At 49.6% G+C, this 25,298-nt stretch overlaps 1 protein-coding gene across 1 annotated transcript in view; it reads left to right on the forward strand.

The window, feature by feature from the left end:
• The window catches only part of LOC146830206 (uncharacterized), a 219,114-nt gene that overhangs the window by 32,265 nt on the left and 161,551 nt on the right, over positions 1 to 25,298 (forward strand). The window contains exon 2 of the mRNA XM_085604425.1: positions 18,420 to 18,515. Coding sequence (XP_085460551.1) covers positions 18,420 to 18,515 — 96 coding nt within the window. The remainder of the gene's footprint in view (positions 1 to 18,419; positions 18,516 to 25,298) is intronic.

Consider the following 25,298-nt stretch of genomic DNA (forward strand, 5'->3'; position numbering starts at 1 on the left):
ACTCGTCCAAATTCTAAATGTGTTTACATGTAATATTCATCGGTAGTGACGTGTGGTTGTAATATTGAGGCACAGCAGCAGCGCACTAATATTATTGTAAATTATCTCTGACACCCTCCCATTGCTCAAGTGTGGTCCTAATTTGATCTAAAATAACTGTGTGGATGTTGCATGAAGCATGAACATAATATTTGTATGCAAATCGTCCGTAATAGACTCGCACACATCACCCACATTAAAATTAGATTAAAGGAAAAAGGTATTTAACGCAACATGTTTATGAATATTTAAGGTCATCAGGGCACGAATAGAGCTGGCTCTGTCAGCCCCCCATTCCCCTCCCCCCACTGAAAAGCTGGGGCCCTGGGCTAGAGCCACATTGCCCATGCTTTAAAACGTCTCTGGCCTGCCCGTTCATTGTTGTAGTGTTGCGCTCTAGTCCTCGCACGCTACGTGGCTACGTGGCGTGCGAGGACAGCGCGAAGAGTGAGTGCGCATGCGCGAGTCACGGAAACGACCGCGCGGTCGTGGTTTGCCCGGCGCTCTCTAAGTTGTATTAAGTAAAGCAGTTAAGACAGCACACAGCGTCCAGTGTTTCATTGAAAGGCTCCTACTACATTACAGTGGCGACGAGTTAAGGGATCTTCAAGAAAAACAAACGTGGGGAGAGAGAGAATTGAGAGACCAGACCCACCACTCCTGCAAGCACAGGCCAGCCTAGAAGCTACCACTGGAGACAACAAGTAAGAAGGCCACCACTGCAGCACACAAACAAAGAGAGCGTGGCAGAGGCAGCAGAGAGAGTCAGGAGCCAACTAGGCAACCACAAGGGGAGAAACCAGTTGGGGGGGGGAGTAGAAGGCTGGATACAGACAGGGCACACCCCACCCCACTGGGAACCTGGCAGAGGCAGCAGCACGCAGTGAGAGGGGAGCAGAGGACACACGACAGGAGCGGGCGCAGAAAGAAAGCGCGGACGCGCCAGGTAGTCCAAGGGGCCCAGGGGCGGCACCAGAAAGACGCGCCATTCCGAGCTGTCTATCGGCTCTATTATTCCATTTTTTTCTAGTCTGTTAAGTTCCTCTTGCACTGCTTCTTTTACGGCCAGAGGTACATTGCGGACTGGTCGTGCTACAGGTATGGAAGTCAGGCACACACAGCCCAGGACAAACGTTGCCCTGCGTTTCGAGCGAAGTGCATGTTCTGTGGTATAATGGGACACTATGAAAGAGTGTGTTGACGGAAAATGAAGAGACCAATGGTGAAGTACGTCAATCAAGATCGCCTGGAGGAAGAAGAAGAACAAGAGGAAGTCGTTGAGGTACTATGCGTGGAGGACCAAGTACTGGGGATTGAAGGAAAGCGCTCCCGTAAACCACAATGTGACATGGTGATAGGAGGAGTGAGAATCAAGATAGTAATAGACTCAGGATCCCCATACACCATCATCCAAAGAGCAGTGTGGAAAGAAGAATTCGAGCCCAGTCTGGGAGCAAGGCTAGAACCGCCAGACATACGTCCGGTATCGTACACGGGTGAACCGATCCCCATGGTGGGATACCGGAAATTGACCTTCGAATTTAGAGGAAGGAGTGCGGAGTGCAAATTGTATGTAGCGGAGAAGGGCCCCTCGGTCCTGGGATGGATGGATCAAGGTGATCTAGGGATCAAGTTAGACCCAGAAGGGGACACACAAGTGCTTATGACAGCGCCCGGGAGCTGGCCGAGACTGGAAGAGATGAAGAGCAGGTTCCCGAAAGTATTTGGAGGAAAAGTGGGGAAACTGGAGAAATTCACACACAAGATAGTACTCTAAGAAAACTCCAAACCAGTATCCCACAAGGTCCGCAATGTACCTCTGGCCGTAAAAGAAGCAGTGCAAGAGGAACTTCACAGACTAGAAAAAAATGGAATAATAGAGTCGATAGACAGCTCGGAATGGCTCGCCCCCGTGGTAGTGGCAATGAAACCCAATGGCAAGGTCCGCCTATGTGTGGACCTTCGGGAACTGAACAAATGCCTAATCGTGGAGAAATTCCCACTACCTCGCATCGAAGAAATGTTATCTAAAACCAAGGGGGTAAAGTGGTTTTCTACCATTGACTTAACGTCGGCTTATCACCAGATAGACCTACATCCGACAAGCCGGAAACTGACATCCTTTATAACACCCTTTGGATGCTACCAATTCCACAGAATACCGTTCTGTCTCGCCTCAGCAGCGGCGGTGGTCCAGAAATTGATGCATCCTTATTCCAGGACATCAAGGGCATTCAGTACTTCAAGGATGACATACTGGTGATGGGAACAGATAGAAAAGACCATGATGAGAAGCTGGACAAGGTTCTCCGGGTGCTAGAAAACAATGGCCTAACCGCTGAATGGGAGAAGTGCCGATTGGGTATGACGTCAGTCACCTACCTAGGTCATGAAATAGGAGGACAAGGCATCACGCCAAAACGAGCAAACGTGGAAGCAATATGCAACGCCATGGCCCCTACAAACAAAGAAGAGGTGCGGTCCTTCATAAGGATGGCAGAATATTACAGCAAGTTCGTACAACACTTTGCCACCAAGACGCACCATCTAAGGCAATTAACAAGGGACAAAACGGCATACAAATGGACGGAAGAAACACAAAATGAATTTGAAGCCTTGAAAAAGGACATCAGCCAAGCGGTGCCACTGCAAGGATCTGACCCGCTAGGGAGATCAATACTGACCACGGATGGCTTAGGAGCAGTCCTCATGCAGGAGAGGAGAGAAGGAACGACGGAGACCCTCAGCTTCGCATCCAGAACGCTATCACCCACGGAACAGAAATATAGCGTCATCGAGAAGGAGATGCTAGCGGTGGTGTGGGCCATGGGGAAGTTTCGCCAATTCCTATGGGGCACACGGTTCAAACTCAAAATAGATCATAAGCCTTTGGTCAAAGTGCTCACCTCGAGTGGGCATGCCAGCGCCACACCACGCATTGCAAAAATGACACTCAACCTACTAGAATACCGGTACGATGTGGAGTACATACCGGGGACCAGAAATAAAGTAGCAGATTACCTAAGTAGGGCGGCAGCCATGGAAGAAGCCCCGAACACAACGATAGAGGAAGAAGAAATGGTAGAGGTGATGGAAGATCTGGAAAGAGTGATAAGTAAGCAAGATTGGACCCTAGCCTACGAAGGAGACAAGGAGATCAGTGAAGTCAAAGAGAACATAATACATGGATGGCCCGAGAAAAAACGGCTAGGTGAAGCGCTCAGGAAATACTACGAAGTCAGGAAGGAACTATCGGTAGGAGACAAAGGCATATTCCTATACAGAGTGGATAAAGTAATTCCCCCGGCAGCGTTAGTTCCTCGATTGGTCACACTACTACACGAAGGACACCTAGGAATAGTTAAAACCAAGGCGAGACCGAAGCACATGTACTGGTGGCCAGGAATGGATGCCCAGGTGGAAAGGCATGTGAGAGAATGTAATCAGTGCCAAAGGGCGGACAAAACACTAAATCCCCTACGACCGGCGTTGGGGAAGTTTACACTACCAGGTGGCCTGTGGGAAGAAGTGGCTGTGGACATTCTAGGACCAGTGCTGGATACCCAAGGAACGCCCCAATACCTATGCGTCCTGGTGGACAAATATTCGAAGTGGCCTAAGATACACATACAAGAGGAAATGGATGCAGAGACAGTGATTAAATTCCTAACCACAATTTTCCTAAGGGAAGGCATCCCGAGAACCATCCTGAGCGACAATGGACCTCATTTCACGTCGCAAAAGTGGTACAAGTATGCTGAAAGAAATGGAATCAAACTGCTACACACAGCAGTGTATCATCCATCGAGCAATGGACAGGTGGAACGATTCAATAGAGTCCTTATGGGGTCCATCCAAGAAGCCATAATGACAGGAAAAGATTGGGAGAAGGAGATACAGAACATGATTTGCGCATACCGCATCACTCCCACAGGCACAGGGTATAGCCCATTCCAAATCCTGAGGGGGAGACATCCCTTCACTAAGGACAATGTGACGTGGAGAGAGAAGACGATCACCAGTAAATGGTCCCCTGCAGTGGTACAGCACAATCTGGAGAAGGCCCAGAGGATATACACAGAGTACTACAACCAGAGGAGAAGGGTGAAGGAAACAACCCTAGAGAGAGGAGAATGGGTGAGAGTCAGATTGGCTATACGGAAAAGGAAGGGAGACAGCAAGTACAGTCCTCCACTACAGGTGAAGGAAGTGTATGAGAGGGCAGCATTGGTCAGCGATGGAAACGTATGGTCCCAAGACCGCATGGCAAATTTGCAACAAGATCCTACAATGGCCTGTGGAAGAGAACGGAAAGACACAACAAGAATCCCATCCAAGAGAAACTGAAGGAGGTAACTCCGCCGAGGAAAGAGACATGAAGGCGGAAGAGAGCCGCAAGGAGCGAGAAGATCAAGGGATGATGGAGACGGAGGAACTGCAGAGAGAGGAGAGCGGTACCCCGAGGAGAAGAGAACGAGGAACTCCCCGAGACAGGGTGGGGAGCCCAGATGAGGACAGTAACCCAGATAGTTCCTCCACTCCGGTAAGGCGTACCAGAGCAGGCAGAGTGGTAGTAGGACCTAGCCACTTCCGAGACTTTGATCTGGCAGGAACCTAAGCACCCTGTGAGAATTCTAGGACTGTACGTTAATTGGGGCAATGTAAAGGAGGGAGATATGTAGTGTTGCGCTCTAGTCCTCGCACGCTACGTGGCTACGTAGCACGCGAAGACAGCGCGAAGAGCGAGTGCGCATGCGCGAGTCACGGAAACGACCGCGCGGTCGTGGTTTGCCCGGAGCTCTCTAAGTTGTATTAAGTAAAGCAGTTAAGACAGCACACAGCGTCCAGTGTTTCATTGAAAGGCTCCTACTACATTATAATTGTTGTCAATCATGTAGCTTTAAATTAATTGAATACATAATATCGAGTGAAGTGCGCCGAAGCAGGGCCTCGTATTTCTCCATAGGTTACAATGATATGCAGCTAGTAGGGATTCATACACAAATGTATGTGTCTGTGTCTATACATAATTATATATATAACCACCCGTAGCATTCAGCTGCAAGATTCAAGAAGGTTTATGGGGTAAAGCAATAGAAGGGTCTGTAAGGAACACCCACAGGTGTTTTATTACAGCGCACGAGATGTTTCTCTGCAGGCAGAAAACAGAAATGCATTGTGGGATTTTGAAACTAGTATTTTGCTGTGGGCCAGTGGTCGAAGTGGGCAGGATCGGCAGGGCACGGCGTGCCCCTATTTCTTTAATTTCATAGAGTCCGTTCCCCTACTTTCTTATTTTAAACATGCCTCCCGGACCTCAGAAAATGCCGCTGACGGGCGAAAGGGGCAGAGAAGTAAAAGGACTCTGCCTTTTCCTTCCTACCCAGAAAACATAAGGACAGTGTCCAGGTCTCCTGCCACTGGCAGGTGCCCCCCCTCACTTTGTCCCCCCTTTTCCCTCACTTTCTCCTCCTCATTTAGTGAAAACCGAGACTTCAAGAAACAGGTATTACCTTCTCTCTCCTCCTTTCTTTTATTTGCTCCCCTGTGAAATGGATCCACAAACGAAAAACACTTTCTGCTGGAAACGTCGTCTTTTTCTGACATTTTTCATTATCTAAGTGCAGCCTCAGGGTGGAGAGAAATATAACATTTAGAATATGAAAAATAACTAACTAAAGCAAGACAGAGTGGTTGCAAGGTGGCCAGATTGATTTATTCACCCCTAAACACATTATCGCCACTTTACAGTGTTTGACAGTGAAGCGCTACTTTTGTTTTATCGTCGCTCTTTGAACAACAGTGTTTTCCCTGGGTGAGAAAGTGCCCTATTTCTGGAGGTACTGAAATACTTGGTTGATGGGTGAATTGGAAAACAAAATGTGTACCGCGGCTCTGTGTTCACAAATCTGGTCTTTTTCAACCATACTCCTTAGGTTGTTTAAGGATATAAGCAATGGACATTGAAACGGGTCCCTTCTGGGCCCTGTAGTCATGGCCTTAACTTTTCAGGCAAAAGCACTCACTGATTTCTGAATAATGAGTGTAAAAGAAAAAAGTTAACTATGTTGTTCCTGCTTACATTTCACATGGTTTACTTAAACTTGCATTCCCTATGAGTGTTTGCTTTTTCTAGGATGTTGTTAATTTCTTTTAGGCAGCATATTGCTCTTGTCTAGTGTGTAATTTGAATTGAGTCACATCCAGGTGTTTATAGTGGGTCAGTGCAGTGCAAGTTTCTCTCAGTGGGGCAGTATGGTGTTTAGTGGTGAAGAGGATATGGCACTATGGTCAGAGCTGCTGAATTTAGAACTGAGGAACCAGGATCAGCCTTCATGACCAGTCCTCGGACCATTCCCCCCGAGGGAGCACATTTTCATGATAGAGCTTAGAAGGCCCTGCAAGATCTTAAAAGCCCTGGTGTCTTAGCACCAGCAGGTGGACCCTAGCAGTGGCAAGTGTGGGCTAACCTTGAGGGCCTAGCCGCCACAATTCATTCTGAAGTTCACCTCCAGTCTTGAAGGCAGGCCAATGAAGCAGCACACTATAGTGACAGTGACTCTGTCACTGAGGTCATAGGACCATTCAGCAAGGTGGCTCTAGGGCAGTGCGGCCGCACCAGGCGCTGACCAGCATGGCCGGACTAGCCAGCCGAGCAAGCGGGTAATCCCCCGGGAGGCTGGAGCCCCAGGAGGCCGGTTTCAGCCTCGAGGAATGGAGTTCCACTTTAAGCGATTGCAGCCACAAGTTAAAAAAGTTGCTCGGGTTCTAGCGCACGTTAGCACGTCTGCAAACGGGGACTGAAGTTAAAATTTTTGCCAGGGCTGTTTTAAGTTCCCAGTCCGGCCCTGCCGGTCTGTGCAGGTAACAGTAGTGGGGCATAGGGGCCGTGTAAGGGGGATTTCGAGGGACGATGCAGAAGGAAAATAAATAATTTATTTTACATCTGCATCGTCTTAAGTAGTCTGGATGCAGGGGGTAGGAGGGGAGAGACCATCACACGCTATAACAGTGTGATGGCCAAACAAAATATTCTCTTAGTGAAATTGCCAGGGAGGGAGCTAAGGAAACAAAGGAGGGGCATTTAAAGAAATGCACCAATAACAAGCAGGCATTTTTAAATGCCACGAATAACAACCAATGGCAATCAATGGGTTTGCCAAACCCCACAGATGAGAGACAACAGGTCGAAGCTCGACCTAAAAATTTCTTTGTCAGTGCCTGTTCGAGCTTTCTTCTGATAGTATTGGGTTGGCAGACACCAGACAGCTTGAACGTGTGCCTGTTGTTGTGTGCGCGCTGTCCTGAAGGTTTAACAAATAATTAAATATTGTTCGAAATCAGGAAGAGGGGTGATAAATGCAAAGTTGTTCCACACAGAAATCCTTAAGATGTCACTGCCCCTGTACGAGGCTAATGGCTGTACTCTGTTCCAAACACTGTCAGTTGCTGCCTGTCTGTAGGAGGACTGATGTATGTTCTTGCTGATTATGACTGCCTCTCCCCTGACACAGGCTCTATATGGAGCCTGTGCCTGTTCCCTCTATCACACCCTGTAAAGACTGCAACTGCATATCAAACACCCTGTAACTACTGCAGCCTGCCTATCACAGACCCTGTAAGAACTGCAGCCTGCCTATCACAGTCCCTGTAAGTACTGCAGCCTGCCTATCACACACCCTATATGGTGTGCAGCCTGCCTACCACAGACCCTGTAAGGACTGCTGCCTGCCTATCACAGACCCTGGAAGGACTGCAGCCTGACTATCACACATCCAATATGCTGTGCAGCCTGCCTATCACACACCCTGTAAGGACTGCACCCTGCCTATCACACCCCCTATATGCTGTACAACCTGCCTACCACAGACCTTTTAAGGACTGCAGCCTGCCTATCCCAGACCTGTAAGGACTTCAGCCTGCCTATCACAGACCCCCGGATATAGTACTGTTGCAGGAAACGCACCTACAGGGGACACGGTGTGGTTTTTTGGCTAGAGGGGCGTACAAGGTACTAGTGCATGCAGGGTTTACGTCAGGTTCCAGAGGGGTGGCCATTCTAGTGCGGAAATCCCCCCCTTTCATAGTTACAGACACATGGTCGGATCCTCAAGGTACATATGTGGGAGTGACGGGGACATGGAGGCGCCAGAAGATGACGGTGGTGTCGGTCTATGCACCCCCTAGGCTACAGGCAAGAACACTTGCAAGGGTGACGGATATTATCCTGAACACGCCGGACTCACAGCATGTAGTGGGGGGGGATTTTAACGACGTAATACACCCCACACCCCACAAAGGATAGGTTGGGGGAGCGATTGGCCCCCCCAGCGACATTCCCCTCTAGCACACTTTACTGACACGGTAGGGCTGACGGATGCCTGGAGATGGCTCCACCCTGAGGCTAGGGAGGCTAGGGAGTACTCCTATTTTTCGGGGGCCCACAAGGTATACTCCAGACTGGATTACGTCTTTCTACCCCGCCATGTGCTGGAGGTGGCGAGTCGAGCAGACTCTTTAGCACGGGGTGTCTCGGACCACTCACCATTGTTGGTGACGCTGGGAATGGGATTAGGGGCAAAGGCCGGGAAGTGGAGATTGGCGGCTTGGGACTTACAAAACAAGGAGTTATTACAGGGATTCAGGGCGGATGTGAAAGTCTATCTGGCGGATAACCTGGGCTCCGTGGACTCGAGGGTGACGATTTGGGAGGCCATGAAGGCAGTTCTCCGTGACAAAATACAAAACAGGATAGCTGGGGACAGGAGAAGGCAGCGGGAGGACACTAAGGACCTTGAGAGGCGTGTTCTGGAACTGGAACGACAACATGTCATGGGCGGGGGGGAACCCGCGCTCCGACGGATGCTAGACGCGCAGCAGCAGTATAAGGACCTGACGAGTAATGAGGCCAGGACACAGGCGCTAGCTACCCTGCATCGCCTATACGATGTAGGGGATAAATCCGGGAAACTGTTGGCATGGCTGAGCCGAAGAGAACAGGAGGCGAGGTGGGTAGACCAGGTGATGGGGGCAGACGGCCGGCCTTGTAGAACCGACACCCAGATAGGGCAGACCTTTGCAGATTATTATGAAGCATTCTATGAGGCCCGAGACCTGGGAACGATAGCAGAGATCAGTCAGTATCTGGAGGAGGTTGAGACCCCCAGTCTAGAGGAGATAGACCGTGAAAGTTTGGAGACAGAGATCACAGTGACTGAGGTACGGGAGGCAATAGCTAAGCTACGTCCGGGGAAATCCCCCGGCCCTAACGGGTTCCCTGCAGATTTCTTTAAAAAAATGGCAGACCTCCTCACCACACATATATTGGCGTTATTCAATGGGGCGCAGGAGAAGGGGATGCTCCCGCCTGATCTCCGCATGGCCACGATAGTGCCCATCTATAAACAGGGCAAACCGCCGGAGGAGTGCTCATCATACCGCCCTAAATCGTTATTGAATGTAGAGGTGAAACTCTTGGCGACGATACTATCCCTCCGACTACGTAAGGTGGTTCCAGGCCCAATTCATTTAGATCAGACCGGTTTTTTGCCAGATAGGGCGACTAGACAACCTGCGGAGGACACATAACTGGCTGATGGAGGTGTGTGAGAGAGAAGAACCCCACGTGTTTCTCTCCCCAGACGCGGAAAAGACGTTCGACGCAGTGCACTGGCCCTTCTTAGATAGCGTACTGATAAAGTTTGGGTTTGGCCTGAAGTTTAGGAAGTGGATTATGCTTCTTTATGAGGACCCACGAGCGAGGGTTAAAGTTAATGGTATGCTCTCAAGGGACTTCCCTATACGAAGAGGGACCCGTCAGGGATGTCCCCTGTCTCCGCTACTATTTGCCCTCACCATAGAGGTGAGGCATGTGAAGTACGGCAGGATAGACAGATCGCGGGGTTTAAAATTCTCCAAGGAGAGAGGAACGAGGAGAAAATTTCGCTATATGCGGATGACATCCTACTGTATGTTACATCCCCAGGAATCTCGGTGCCGCGCCTCTTCTCACGGTTGGACCGTTACAGGTCACGCTCAAGCTACACTGTAAAATTGCATAAATCGGTCTTATACAATCCCGGGGAGGGAGACCTGGGGTCGGCTATACCTGAGACGTTACGGTGACAACTGAAGGGTTTCTCTATTTAGGAATCTACATAACAAAAAGTAGCGCGGTCTCCTACAAAGAAAACATCCAGAGGGTTCTGCTGAACTTTAAGGAGGATGCGGGCAGATGGAAGACCCTCCCACTCACTTTGCTAGGGCGGGCGGCGATGTATAAAATGATCACGCTACCGCGGCTCCTCTATGCGCTACAAAACGAATACTTCTCCCTCCCGCATCAGGTCTTCCAGGAAATAAATGAGGGCCTTAGAGAGCTGCTTTGGCTAGGGAAACAGCCTAGGATAGCGCTGGAGACCCTACAGAGAAACCAATACAATGGAGGGGTTTCCCTCCCCAACATGGGGGAGTACTACTGGGCTGAACATCTAGCGCCAATCAACGATTTGTTGCATGCACCGGCAGATCACCCTACGTATAGGGAGAAGCTAGACCGCCGTTCCTGCCTGCACTATATCTATGGAGGGAAGGGGAGGACAGCACTTCTGTCGGCAACAAGGGTGACGGTAGAGAGCTGGGATAGGGCGACGAGATGAATCGGCTGGTGGCACAAACCATCGAGACAAACCCCAATCTGGAAGTGTGTGTGGTTAAGGGAGTTGCATAGGCTGAAAGGCTTCCGGCGGTGGAACGATATAGGCATTTCGGTGTTGGGAGACCTCCAGCGCCGGGGAGCCCTGGAGTGCTTCCAGGACTTGGAGGCAGAGTTCGGCCTGCATTCCACTCAGTTCCTAAAATATGCGCAAATGCGTCACGCATGGCAGGCAGAGGGGGCTCTGGTGGACCCCCTGCCGGAATATGCCCCGCTGGAGGGCCGCCTGCTGCAAGATCAGGTGCAGGCCAAGCTAGTTTCCTTGACTTATAAAACCCTCATCAATAACATTCCGGACGGACTGGTGAAATTGAAGAAGGTCTGGGAATTAAACGTGGGGGAGATGGACACACTCGATTGGGAAACTGCCCTGATGCACCCTAGGGAGGTGGCGATAAAATCTCGACTCAGACTTATCCAACTCAAGGTACTCCACAGAGTACCACAGAGTATACTATGATAGACTCCGACTACACCGGATGGGGCGGGCCATTGACCCTAGTTGCTTACGATGTGGCCACGCCGAGGGCAACTTCTACCACACCATTTGGGAATGTGAGGTTCTCCAAAGGTACTGGGCCAAGATAATGAAAGATCTCGGGGACATACTTGCAGTGCCCCTACCCATGGATCCCAAATTAGTTTTACTGGGGATAGCGAACGATATAGATTTGACCCGACCCCATCTCATTGTCTTGACAGTAGCATTAATGGTAGCCAAGAGGGACGTGGCACGGGAATGGGGAGCCCCGAACCCCCCCAAGCTTGACGACTGGATGAGAGGGATGGACATCTATATGGCGGCCGAAAGAGTTACATACACAGCGAGAGGATGCCCGAAGAAATTTTCCAGAGTGTGGGGGAAATGGAGACGCTACTATGGCATGGATGGGGGGCTCTGAAGGGGACGAGAGGGATACTCTGTCAATCTCATGGTATATGGAAGGGATTTGGAGGCGGCTACGGTTCACTATGGATGGTGATTTCCTCTCTATTATTGCATTGTTAGGCTATGGGGTGTGCTGGGGAAAGGGGAGGAGGGTGGTGACAGGGTAGAAGGTGTTGGACAATTCATTGTGACATGCTTGTTATGTTTCGGTGTTGGAAATGCAAATAAAAATATTTTAAAAAAAGAAAAAAAGTATGTATCTGTAACTGCTTCGTTAATCTCCAACATAAAATGGCCAGAGAATTAGGGGTACTGACCTAAGTTCAGGGATGTAGCGCCCCCGGAGGTAGGGTGGGCAACCTATAAAGGAAGAATGTATAAGGCTTAGAGTGTTACAGAAATCATACTAGTGAAGGGATTAAATAAATGATCCCACTGGTATAGCACTCACCCGTCAATTTTGGAATTGACTTTGACAATGTCAAAGTCAATTCCAAAATGGTCGTAATGAAAGCAACCAAAGGAAAGGGAGTAAATCTCCAAATAGCTACAAAAAAGCAATACAGCCCAACATTAGATCACTGATCCAATCATGACAGAAAAATACAGAATTATAAATATAAACACAACGATTATCACTGTCAACTCACCCACTGTAATCTAGCGGCAAGAGACTATCAAGAGTGAAGATTATTATTATGAAGTTCCACCATTCGTGTAAAGTATGCCTGTGGAAAAACAGGCAAAAAACGGTGTCAGACATCGAGTACTAGCTACCAAGTCTGAAAGGAAAGTTTCCTAATACGCGCAACTACCGTCAACATACCTTCAATAAATCAAGGTGCGTCTTCATCCGTAACCACGTCGTTGTGCAACTAAACGGCAGGACGACTGAATCGGCTGGAAATAAATACAGACAGAACCGGGGCGCGACGTACACGCAATTGCCTGTCGTGCGTAACGGAGCTGACACGTATACCACCGTCACAAAACGTTCCTCAGTCTGAAAACAGACTATCGTGACAGCCGATCAGCCCAGCCTGATCCGTCAGTGCAGGAAAAAACAACCAGGCAGTAAATGCGGCAAAATGTATAAAGGTGAATGGAGGAGTAAGAATAAGTTGGACAGGGTGTAGATACATATTTTACAGAAGAATGGAGACGCAAGACTATTGGATTGGAACGCACAGCATGACGAACAAACCACTGAAAATTAATGATAATACATAGTCAATCACATACTTTACAATAAAATACAAATGCAAGGTTGTGAATTAAAAATCATATATACATTGCATATACACTACATACACATAGTTTGATATAAACCAGCACAGCGTAGACAGGGTTGAATGGACACATGTATAAGTATATGGAGATACATATAGCACACATTATGAGAAAATACAGAACGTGCTAGCCATTGTTCAATGTGGCCATTTGTCTGGTAATCTCCTCATATTAATTCAAGCCCCTATTTACAGTATCAAAGATATGCATCCATTTGCACTCCCTGATGTTAAGGATGCTTGTGAAATTGCCTCCCCGTGGGTTTATGGTTACCTTTTCAATTACCCACCACTTAAGGCTATCCGCAGGGTGCCCAAATCTCTCAAAGTGTTCCACTAGGGGTGCACCCTGGACTTTACATCGTATTCTACTGCAATGCTGTAGGATTCGAGCTTTTATTTTTTGAACCGTTTGACCCACGTACATAAAGCCACATGGGCACACAATGGCGTAAATGACGCCCATCGAATTGCAGTTGGTGTGTTGCTGCATGGTATGTGTGTGGCTACTATATGTGCATTGTTTCAATTCCAAAGTCATAGGGCAAGCCTTGCATAGGCCACATTTGAAATGACCTAACACAGGCGGGATGTTCCAAAGTGTGGTCTGGTTTTCTCTAGGCTTCCTAGGGAGTAGTGATTGTACAACATAATCTCTCACACTTCTACCCTTTTTGAAAGCGTCCATGGGTGGTTCTGTAATACCGATCTCATCAGCCACTAAGTTCCAATGACGGTTAATGATATTTTTTACCCCATTACTCTTGGTACAAAAGGTTGTTACACATGTCATTCTTTCCTTTTCATTGGGTTTGTCGGTTTTAGGTTCCAACAGAAACTCCCTATGGCAAAACCATGCTCTCTTGAGTGCCTTCTTTAAGAGGCTCCTGGGGTACCTCCTATCAATAAGGCGTTCCATAAGTACAGCAGATTCTTCAAAGAAATCTGTCTTGCGACTACAATTCGTCCGCAACCTCAGGAACTGCCCAAAGGGGAGATTGTCCCTGAGGTTGCGTGGATGATGACTAGAATAGCGCAAGAGGGTGTTTCTTTCGCTGAGCTTTCTGTACAGTGTGGTGTGTAGCTTTCCTTCCTCTTCTTTTATGGTGATGTCAAGGAAATTGTTTTTTTTTTTTTTTTTTTTTTTTAAAAACCTTTATTCGTGCATCTTAAAAGAACAAATACGGGCCTACAACCGTCAGGCCGGCCACGATACAGTAAAGCACTGATACCCACATTACAGCCCCCGTGCATCAACGGTCAGGATTAACAACAGGTTATGAGTCACATACTGGAGATATCTTTGAAACCCGGGGAAGGAGAGGTGAAGGCTAATTTTAAGTTTTTTGATAATTTTATCAGAGAAAAAAGTCAATGAAGGATAAGAGCAAAGGAGATTCGAGTCCGCAAGATAGCTTCACCACACGGGCGAGCAGCAACATCAGTAAGAACAACAATGGAAGTAAAATCTCAAACAGTGAGGCGGTGCAGAGATATATCAGGATAGTCACATGAGCAAGTACGCGCCCCTCCAGAGCCGCCCCCACTCCATCCACCCCACACCCGGACCCCGAATCGAAGAAAGTAGAGCACAGAGACATAAAAGAAGAAAGGCCCATAGAACTAATTGAGAACAGAGTATTACCCCCCCACCCTACACCAATGCGGAGGCTACGGCCTACCCCCCCCCCCCAGCATAGTGCCTGTCGCCCAATGAACCCGAAATATAGAGAAGAGAGAAAGTAGGAACAGAGTAAAGAAGAGAAGAAAACAGAAAAGAAGGTGGGGAGGAGCCCACTGGACACCAGAGCGCCCCGAACCATCAGCCAGTTATGGCCCCCACACACTGAGAGCCCTCTACTCCAAAAAACGGCATGCAAAGATACCATGGCACCGCAGTTTAAGCGAAGGGATACAAGTCGCGACGAGTGCGCGCAAAACATACATACAGTTCCAGTCCCAGGCCAGCCCGTCCATAAACCATAGCGATAGAAGTCAGTCTAGCCCTGGCCCGATCGCGGGCTTGGGATTAAACCAGCTCCTGCGTGAAGGCCCCGTGTCCCGAGCAGACAAAGACAAGATGGCCGCTTGTGAGAGGACGGTGAAGTAGGATCACGAAATGGCCACCGACCATCGATTGAGGTCCCTCGTTGCACCACATAAAATCCAAACCTGGCAAGTAAGGTACAGGAGTTCCACAAAAAGGCAGCAGTGGGCCACCGCGGACGGTCCCTCGAAGCCGTCAGGTATCGCTCAGCAGGATAGCCTCGCGAACGCGGTGAGGCAGGGAACAATGAAGCAGGCAGCCATGACCAGGGGGACAAAGTATCCGCAGTTGAGGTGGAGAGCGGTGGACCCTGGGCGCCGGGAGCGCTAGATGAAGGCACCAGTGTAGCACAATCATACACCGCCGTTGCTTCCCCGCAAGAGGACAAGAGCACCGGGAGACCCACGCCCCGTGGATGACAAACAGTGCGCTCACGACCCGCAGCCGACAGTATGGGGTCAAACCGCTCACTCAGCGCCTGCAGGCCAGCGCACATCTGTAGTTGAAAGTCCCGCAGGACAGCCAGAACGGAGCCGCATGTCAACGGAAGCTGGGCCCCAACATCGGCAGCAATCCGGGATGGCACTGTGGAGCTGGTGTCCGGAAGAGGGAGGGCGAAGTGGGCAGCGGGCGAGACCGGAGTATCACCCCCCAGCCGCGAGCAGGCACTCAGCGCCATGTTTTGCCGCTATACGTTGCAATGGCCAGGGGGGGGGGTCGTGGCAAGGGGTCAATTCCCCTCAGGTCTACGCCGCAACAGGAAAGGCCGACAGTCGCTTCTCTTCTCGCCGGTCCCCCTCGCCGCTGGCTAGGCAATAGGCAAAGGGGGCAGCAGCCTCCCACAGCTCGGCCCTCAGAGCGGGGCAGGAGACCCACCGCACCGGGGCCCACCCCACAGCTCCAGCCCGTCAGGCACAGGGTGCAGAAGGTGTCCGGCCGTCTCTCCCCGGGCTCATCCGGCAACGATCCATGGTGCGAGGCGAGATCGGGACCGCGGGGCTCAGGTTAGCGCTAGCTGGTCCGGTAACTGCGGAGCTTCCAGGAGGCCGGCAAAGGCCGTAAGGGCGCAGGGTTTCAGTGCCGAGGACAAAAGCACCCAGAACTCGGGCATCCGGGCGGGTTGAGACTCCGGGAAAGCAGCAGCGCGGTCAGCGCATCTTCGCACACGGTGCACCTCGAGAATCGGCGAGGATGGGCATCAGGATAGTAGTCCGAGGCCACGGACCGACGGAGCCGGGCGCTCAAGCGTCTGCTCCGGTCGCCATCTTGGCTCCTCCCCGATGTCAAGGAAATTAATTTGGTTGTTACTGAAGTCAAGGGAGAACTTAATATCCCTTGATCTAGTGTTCAACCACGTGTAGAAATCAATGAGTCGTTGTTCATCTCCCTTCCATATCATCAAAACATCGTCGATATATCGACGCCATAATGTGATGCAATCTCTGTATGGGTTGTTTTGATTTAGGACAAACTCATGTTCATATGCGTCCATAAAGATTATGGCCAAATCCGGTGCAAAACTTGCCCCCATGGCCACACCTTTAGTCTGCACATAGAAATCACCTTCAAAATAGAAAAAAATCCTTTTCAGGGCGATCTCCAGGAGGTCTATTAAAAAACTGGTCGGGACCTGGCAAGGTCTTGGTCGTTCATCCAGTACATTGATAATAGTGTCAAGGGCCGCTGCCTGAGGGATGTTGGTATATAAGGATGTTATTTCCATTGTTACCAAGAGGTCTTCTCTCTGGTTAAATGGGCGTTCATCTACCAATTGTATGGTCTGCATAGTATCCCTCAAATAGGCCGTGGTTCTTTCTGCAATGGGTTTGATAAATACGTCAATATATTTACATAGGGGCTCTAAGACTGATCCCCATCCAGAAATGATTGGCCTTCCAGGGGGATTGTTGAGACGTTTGTGCACCTTAGGGAGCATGTAGATTGTGGGCAATCTAGGTTGGCTAATATTCAAGTAATCATATTCATGTTTGGATAGATAGCCTTCGTGTAGTGCATCATCCGTAATGGATCTAATGTTAGCTGCTATATCTTTTGTGGGGTCTGCCTGTAGTTTCTTATAATTACCTTCTACCCCCAATTGTGAGATGATCTCTGATTTGTAATCTTCTCTACCCTGAATAACAATTGCTCCACCCTTGTCGGCGGGTTTAATCACTATTTTGGTGTTGTTCTTCAGTGATTCAAGAGCCCGCCGTTCCTGCCTAGAGATATTGTATTTGACATATTGTCTTTCTGACAGTAGCTTATTGACATCTCTCATGACCACTTGCTCAAAAGCCAAGACCCTATGAGACATCATTTGGGGAGGAGGAGTAAGAGTAGACGGTCTGGTTTGAGTACATAGTTGGATAGATTGATCAATGGGCTGTTCTGTCTAGTGGAATGCGGTTGATTCACCACCTAAGGACTGCAGCCTGCCTATCGCAGACCCTGCAAGGACCACGGCCTGCCTATCACAGACTCTGTAAAGGCTACAGCCTGTCTGTCACAGACCCTGTAAGGGCTGCAGCCTGCCTATCACAGACCCTGAAAGGGCTGCAGCCTGCCTATCACAGACCCTGTAAGGACTGCAGCCTGCCTATCACAGACATGTTTAAACACTGATCCCTACTCTCAGACTGCCTAGGCCCCTGCATAAGATTTAGTAGTAGGTGGGACTCCTCTAGTGAGGAAAATCAAGATGTCATTTAAATGAAAATGGGAAGAAAACGGCTCAGAGGTGCTGCAGAAATGGCTGAAAAGAGAGGTCTAATTAGTCTGTGGGGAGGCAGTGTGGCATGGCATGTTCAGGATGTGACTGTTGTGGTATTTTAAGATGGATGTGAGTGTCCTGGAACACACAATGTGGAAAAGTGTATCTTGTTCACATGACCTGGAATCACGTGGTCTGGTACTTACAATGTGTATATGTCTGGCTGGAACCTACAATCTGAACATGTGTGGCTGAAACCTACATTCAGCACATATGTGGCTGGAATCTAAAATCCATATATGTGTGTCCTGGTACGCATGCTCTGGAAACATGTGACCTGATACTTAACATCTGGAAACATATGACCTGGTACTTACTATCTGTACATATGTGGCTGGTACACATGATCTGATATCATGCAACCTGATACTTACAATCTGTACATGTGTGGCTAGTACACTTGACCGGGAAACATGTTGCCTGATATTTACAATCTGTTCATATGTTCCAGATACTAATATTTCAGATGTGTTACTGATATTTGTAATCTGGATATCTGTGGCTAAATCATGTAATCAAGATACATGTGACTGCTACTTTAATATGAACATGTGTGGTTGGTACTTCCAGTCTACATATGTGTGAATGATCATGTATAGATTATTATTGTCTGATCAACTTCCCTTTACAGATCTATGTTTCTCACCTGTGTACTTTGCTCTCTGTAGGTGAAGCTCCAAGACTGGCTGTGTCCTCTTAGGAAAGAGATGGAATACATTCTTGTGTCTAAACGCAAGGAAGAGGAACCATATAACACCATGAGGGTGAGTGGCAGCCGTGAGTCCTGTGCATTTTAACACCTGTCATTGTGTATGTTCAGGTCTCTGCAAGTTCCTGTCTAGGTTAGAGAAGCAGAGAAGCCAATGGTTCACCCTCCAGCCTTGGTCTTGCTTCCAGCAGGTAAATATGCTGGCTGCAGAGTTTCTGGCCTGGGGGCCCAGGGACCCAGATCATTCCACCGATCTTCATGAAATAAGCAAAAGCAGGAATTACTCTTCCAGCCTCTAGGTAGCAGTGACAAAATGTCATGGTTTATTTCAAAGTATGTATGTACAGATGTTAGCCATCTGGCTCTGAGTGTGTGCATGTCTATCTGTGCATTTATGTGCAAGTGTCTGTTGGTGTGTTTGTGTGTACATGGTTTGAGTCATCTGTGGGACTCCATTTCTATGTCTGTGTATGTTTTCAATCAGCTCTCTGTAAGCGTGCACTTCCATGTGTGTGTGTGTGTTTGTGTATGCTCAGGTGTGGATGGATTTGTGAGTATGTGCATGCATGCCTCTGTATGAGTGTGTTCATCTGTGAGTCTGTACATGGTTATGCCCATGCATTTTTCTGTGTGCAGATCAGCTGCGATGTTGAGGTGCATTTAGCATCAAATTGGGATCAGCCCTAGAATAGACTAGAACTAAAGTTAGAACAGTAAATGAAATGAGTTAAACATTGTGTTATGTCGGTATTAGTGAATGGAGCCTTATTGGTGTTGTGATTTGTGTTTGTTGACTTTTTAGGGTCAAGATTATGACCTGAAGCTTTGTGATGGAGCAAGTCCATTCAGTGCTCTCTGTAGGATGTGGAGTTTGCCTCATTGGAAATTCGATGTATGTCACGGACCCGTCCTAATCAGGAAAAATGAAAGTTATTGATGAGTCTTGAAGAACTATTGGACAGCCCAGATCCACTGTCAATGATTATTTCCTGTTCTTGACGGGTCTGGAAGACCTGTCGGATCAGCTGTGATCCACTGCCGGTGATGTACTATTACTGGTGGGTCTGGAAGAAAGGAAAAGTTAAAGATATTGATGGGTCTTGAGGAACAAATGAACAGCTCAGATCCATCATCAGTCGTTATTTACAGTTCTTGATGGGTCTTGAAGAACCATTGGACCAGTTGAAATCTACCAACAGTGAATCTTTCCAGTTCTTCATGGATTTGGAAACACTTTTCGATGAGTTGTTAGTGATTATTTCCAGTTCTTGATGGGTCTGCAAGAACTATTGGATCAGCAAAGGGGCTTGGTGGTGATATGGGTGCTCTGTTGTGACTTCAACCTGGACTCCAAGTTTCAGTCCCTCACACCGCCATGGAGTACCCCTTCGTATTCCCCTTTCAGCCAGGATCCCTCCAGAGGAGGATGATCACATTTTACAGGTGGATGACCTTTGTCCTTCCCCCGTCCAAGTGTTTGAGAGGGACATAACTGCCATGTGCAACCCGTGACCACGCCTCTGTGAGAAAGAGCCCTCTTTCTTGCATGGTATGCCCCCACTTTTTGCTGAATTGCTGAATGTACTTTGACTGAGTGTGCCCTGGACCCCTGCCAATCAGGTGCCCAGGGCCTATGTTCCTTATCTAAAAATCTCAAACCCAAATTGGCAAACCCTGGCCACATGTCAGCCCCTGGTAAATGGTACCCTAGGTACCCAGGGCCTTGTGACCAGGGAAGGCCTCTACGGGCTGCAGCACTCATTGTGCCACCCTTAGAGGCCCTGTATCCTAACACACACACACTGCCCTTGCAGGCTGAGTGTCTGGGTACAATACAAAACAAAGAGTCGACATGGCACACATCCTGTGTGCCATGCCCACTACCTACACTGCCCTGGCATACATCAGTCACCCCTCTAGCTGGGTGCCCTATGCCAGTGGTGTGGGCACAGGAGCATGAGCCCTGTGCCCCTACAGTACCCAGCTCCATTCCTGGGCACTGTAAGTGCGGTACTGCCATTCAAGAGTACATGGTGCTGAGAGCTCGTCAAACACAAACTCCACAGCACCATAATGGCAACACTGAAGACTGAGAAGTTTGGTATCAAACTTCTCAGCACATTAAACCCGCACTGATGCCAGTGTGGGATTTAATGTACAAAGCACCACAGAGGGCATCTTAGAGATGCCCCCTGAAACCTAACCTACAATCCACATCTGGTCTGAGGGGCTGCCTATGCTGCCACACAGCAGACATGTTGCTGGACCCCTGGGTAGGCGAGCCCCCGCTCTCCTGGGCCTGCAACAATGCACATCCTGGGCGAGGTGCTAGGTCTCCTCCCCCAGGATGGACAGGGGGAAGCTTCAAAGGCATGCCGCCTCTGTGAGCTTCCCCAGGCCACTTGCTGCCCCCACTCTGGCGGGAAGCCTGGCCGGAAACCCCAAATAAGGACAGGGGATGTGCCAGCCTGCAAACCCCACCCTCAGGTGGGGGAGGCTAGGTGAAGCACATCTCCGGGCCCTCGCCATCTTGAAGATGGGAGGCCCTGCCCAATCAGGAATAGGCTACTGCCCCCCTCCCACAGGAGAGTGGCAGAATAGGGGGTGTACCCACCCCAGGACAGGGACCTATTGGTCCCTGCCCTTTACCTACCTGTAATGCCCCTAAATCTAGTATTTATGGGCACCCTGAACCTTCCTTCCTTAGATTCCAGATTCCGAAAAACAAAGAAGAGCAAGAAGAAAGAAGACCTGCCGTGCAGCTGCTAAGAAGATGAAGACACCAACTGCTTTGGCCCCAGCCCTACCATCCTGTCGACCCTCGCACCTGCTCCTGCTACATCCTGGCACCTCTTGTGGCCAGCAACCTCACAAACCCCGGAGGACCTGGCTACCTTTTGGCTCTAAGCACCTGGGACTCCCATGAGCAGAGGCTCTGCTCAAAATCAGCTCTAAACCCTGGCATCAGCCTGGAACCAAGAACCCTGCACACTCTGCATCTGCCAAGCCTGGCCTGTGCCGGCGTGAACAAAGACCCTGAGGACGTCCCCCCGGTGACTGTGACCCTGAATCCGGCACCCAAGGACTCACCTCGAAACTCCTGACGACGCCTGCAGCCTCAGAACCAGGTACCCCCCCAACCGCGATCAACAGAGGGTAAGATTTCCCGACACCAAAAGGCACCCCTGCACCCGGCGCCATGCGGCCCCCTGTGCCCAACTCCTGGGTACCTACCTATCCTCCAACTACTCAACTTACCTCTCGAAGTGGTGGTGGCAACTGAAGAATCTTCGTCCCCGAGCTTGCAGCCTTTGTCCAACCAGGAGCTTTCCCATTGAAATCCATTGAGTGCCCAAAGGCTCAAAAGCACCCTGCACCTAGCCGCCCGAGTGGCCCTGGCAGTGTAACCTCTACACCTATCTACTTCCCCATTTGCCCTGAGCAAGTGACCAGGAGCCCAGCTCCCACAGCCGCGTGGCCTGCTAGTCAGCAGCCACCAACCAAGCCCCCTTGCCTCCCATAGGATAACATTGGGCCTAACTCACTCTGAACCCGGCTGCCCTTGTGTCGCTGAGGGTGTAACATCTGTACTTACCTGTGTGAGAAGGTGGCCTGATATATGCTGTCCACTAGTTCTAGTGGGCGCCTTGTATCAGTCCAAACAACCCCTTATGGTGATAGGTTAAAGACAACCTTATATGAAAGCTATCCTAGTGGTAGCTATGGAGAGCAGCCTTCAGGCTAAGTCTTGAAGGAATGTAAAGCAGCTTGATTTACCAGTATATAATCTCTTGAATTATCAAATGAAAAGACAACCACACCAGGTATGTATTCAAAATATATGTATTTAAGATAAATCACACCCCTCTAGTCTCTTAATGAGACTGGAGTTCGAAGTACTTCAGTTACAAGTGTTTAAGCATCAGTAAAAGCACAAATACACATTTGGACCCTAGGGGCGTCCCAAACCATATACTAAAATAGTGGTATAAGAACCACGACTGAAATAGGCAGCATGCCTATTGCCTCTAGAATCGCTCGGTCCCCAAGGAATCACCCAAGGTAGGGACACAGGGGACCCAGGGGAGCCGTATGCAGTGTGGAAACACAACCGCGGGTTCCTATTACTTTCCATGGGGAATGTCGCGGTTGGAATTTTAAAGATTAGGGACACTTCAAATCGAACTAGGACCAAACCCTTTTGGATTTAGACAGTTCTAGGGTTAGCACCCTCGAGAGTACTGGAGTACTTGAGTTACCTCACCCAGGGAAGCCGGGTGCATAGGTGTCTTTTGGTGTCGGGTCGCGTCGTCGATTCCAATGGAAGCCTGCAAAGAACTGCTGCTGCCGAGAAGATAAGTGTCCGGAGAGATCCAAGCCTGGATCTAGGATGAAAGGAACCTGAAAGCAGAGGGGACAGAGTCTGGGTCACTGGCCAGTGACCTAGGGCAGGATGGACCAATGCCCACAGATGTCGGGTGCTTCAGGTGAGTTAACAGGTGTCTTGACTCTTCAGCCACGAGGTCCAGGAGGCGATGATGAAGTCCACGAGCTGGGTTCGAGCTGTCCCATGAAGTCTGTCGAGTGCTGCAGTGTTGGTGACCAGAAAGGACCCAACAAGCCTTGGCAACGGCAAGTCTCAGGAAATCAGAGAAAGGACTGCGGTGCAGACCAGCAAGGTCTGATGGACTCACTCAGCAAGGGTAAGTAAGAACTAGTCTGGAGCAACCAGAAAAGCCCAAGTAGAAGTGGAGTTGCCTTCGTAGGGACCTGCTAGCCAACGGGCTAGTGATCGCGAAGGAGCCTCGAGCGGTCGTACTGGAAGCTGGCCCACGGGTCACTCGTGGAGTGGAGGCCAACAATCTTCGGTGCTGGAGGTGCTCAAGGCTGGGGCTACTCGGAGCCCAAAGCAGAACTTCGAGGATGACCAGGAAGGTGTTGTTGCTGCAAAAGTTCACGATGTCCAGGGGTCACGGTTCCACGTTACCCACAATAGCCACGGGCCTCAGCTTTGCTGTGGACTCAGGGTAACCTCGGGAAAGTCTGGAAATCCACCTCTGGGGATGCAGAGACTTCGGCGTCCAGCGGGAGCTTCAGTAATGCAGACCGGTCAGTTGCTTCTTTGGTGCCTGCCAAGCAGGGGAGTCACTCCTTGACCCCAAGGGAGATTTTGTCCGTCTTCTAGTCGTGATAGAAAGTCGAAGGTCCAGGATATATGTTTCAGAGGTTCGTCCAGGGTAATCTAAAGTCCTAGGGACTGGATTCCTATACTTATACTAAGTTTAGGGGATGGACTAACTCTAAGGCCCCACCTATGGGTGGGCCTGGGGTGGGGTTGGTTACACCCCTTCCCCTTTGTCCAGATTCACGCCAGAGCAGGGGCTGAGTGCCCCTGCAACCGGTTTGAACTGGGCTATGCACGGGGACACCTGGTGTGCCCCAGGCAGTGTCTCAAAAGCATTCTCTGAATGCACCCACCCTGCCCCAATACACATCAGCCTGTCTGGGGAGGTGGTTACACCACCCTATGACAGGAAACCTATTTTATAGGCCTCCCCTGCCGGAGTTTCCCCCAGCAGCAGGAGGCCAGACCCGTGTCTGTGGCAGTGGCATCCATTTTGTGATGCCAGGGCTTTGAAAGGATTTAACCGTGTTTAGCCAGTGTGAACATGTCTCTCTCTCTAGAAGGGTGGAATGCTACCCCCGCCGCCAGAACTGGCAGGGGGGGATAGTATTCCAAAGAGTTTGACACCAAACACGACATGTTTTGATGCAGCCATCCCAAAGTTAGCATTTACAGCGAGGTTATAATGCACTTAAGAGTATATGGTATGGCTGTATCACAGAACAGCTATAAGGAAGTATTTGCTGCAGAGGGGCCCAGCTCATGCTTGGGCACCCTCTCACATAAAACCAAGCACTCTGCCTTCAGGATTGTCAAGGCCTGCCATAGGAGTGGCTTATAGGTTTATATGTGTCTGTATATATATGTGGATATAGGTAGCCTATACCACAGTAAGGAGTGCAAGCACACCCTTACCCAGGCTGCAGTAGCATACCTGTGGTGTCATTTTGGAGTGCTTCCCAGGGGTGGCATAATACATGCTGCAGCCCCTGGTAGGCCTCTGAGGTACCTATGCCCTAGGTACATAGTATACCATATACTAGGGGCTTATAAGGCACTACAGAATCCAATTAGATATGTACCTAATGTACCTGGAAACCATTTTACAGAGAAAGCAGATAGACTGGGGTCCTGAATAGCAGGATCCCAGTCCAACTAAGTCATAAACCAGCAAAACACCAGGAAAAAAGTGGGGGCAACCATATAGTCAGATTCCACCTTCCTACATAACCCCCCCCCCAAACGAAAGGAGATAAGGCTAACCTTGGCCAGTTGAGCCTTTATTTACTAAGTGGCCATATAAGGAAGCACCTGCACTAGCATGGTTGCCCCCTGTCTTATGGTCCACTAAGCCATTCCTCACCCTAAGGGCATTAGAGGATCTCCACCATGGGGAATTACTACCTGTGGTGTGTTTTGGCAAAGTAGAAGGCTGGTGAAGTGGCGAGTAGAGAAGTGAGGCCCTAATAAAGTTGGCCTCAGCTTCCTCAGATCACTTGTCACCATCGATGCCTTACTTTCCATGACTGAGTTGTACTTTGCTCTAAGGGTTAACCTCTGGCTGGCTACAGCTGGGAGTTGGGTCCCTTTGGTTGGAACACTGGAGGGGCAGGGCAGGTTTGGAACCTTTGGGTCCCATTTTTGCCCTTGCCCAACAGAGTCTTGCTGGGGGAGGTCCCTACACAATGGTGATGGGGGTCCCTCAGTGTGTTG

This window comes from Triturus cristatus, chromosome 5_1 (assembly GCF_964204655.1).
Source record: "Triturus cristatus chromosome 5_1, aTriCri1.1, whole genome shotgun sequence".
In the NCBI taxonomy this organism is placed as follows: Eukaryota; Metazoa; Chordata; class Amphibia; order Caudata; family Salamandridae; genus Triturus; species Triturus cristatus.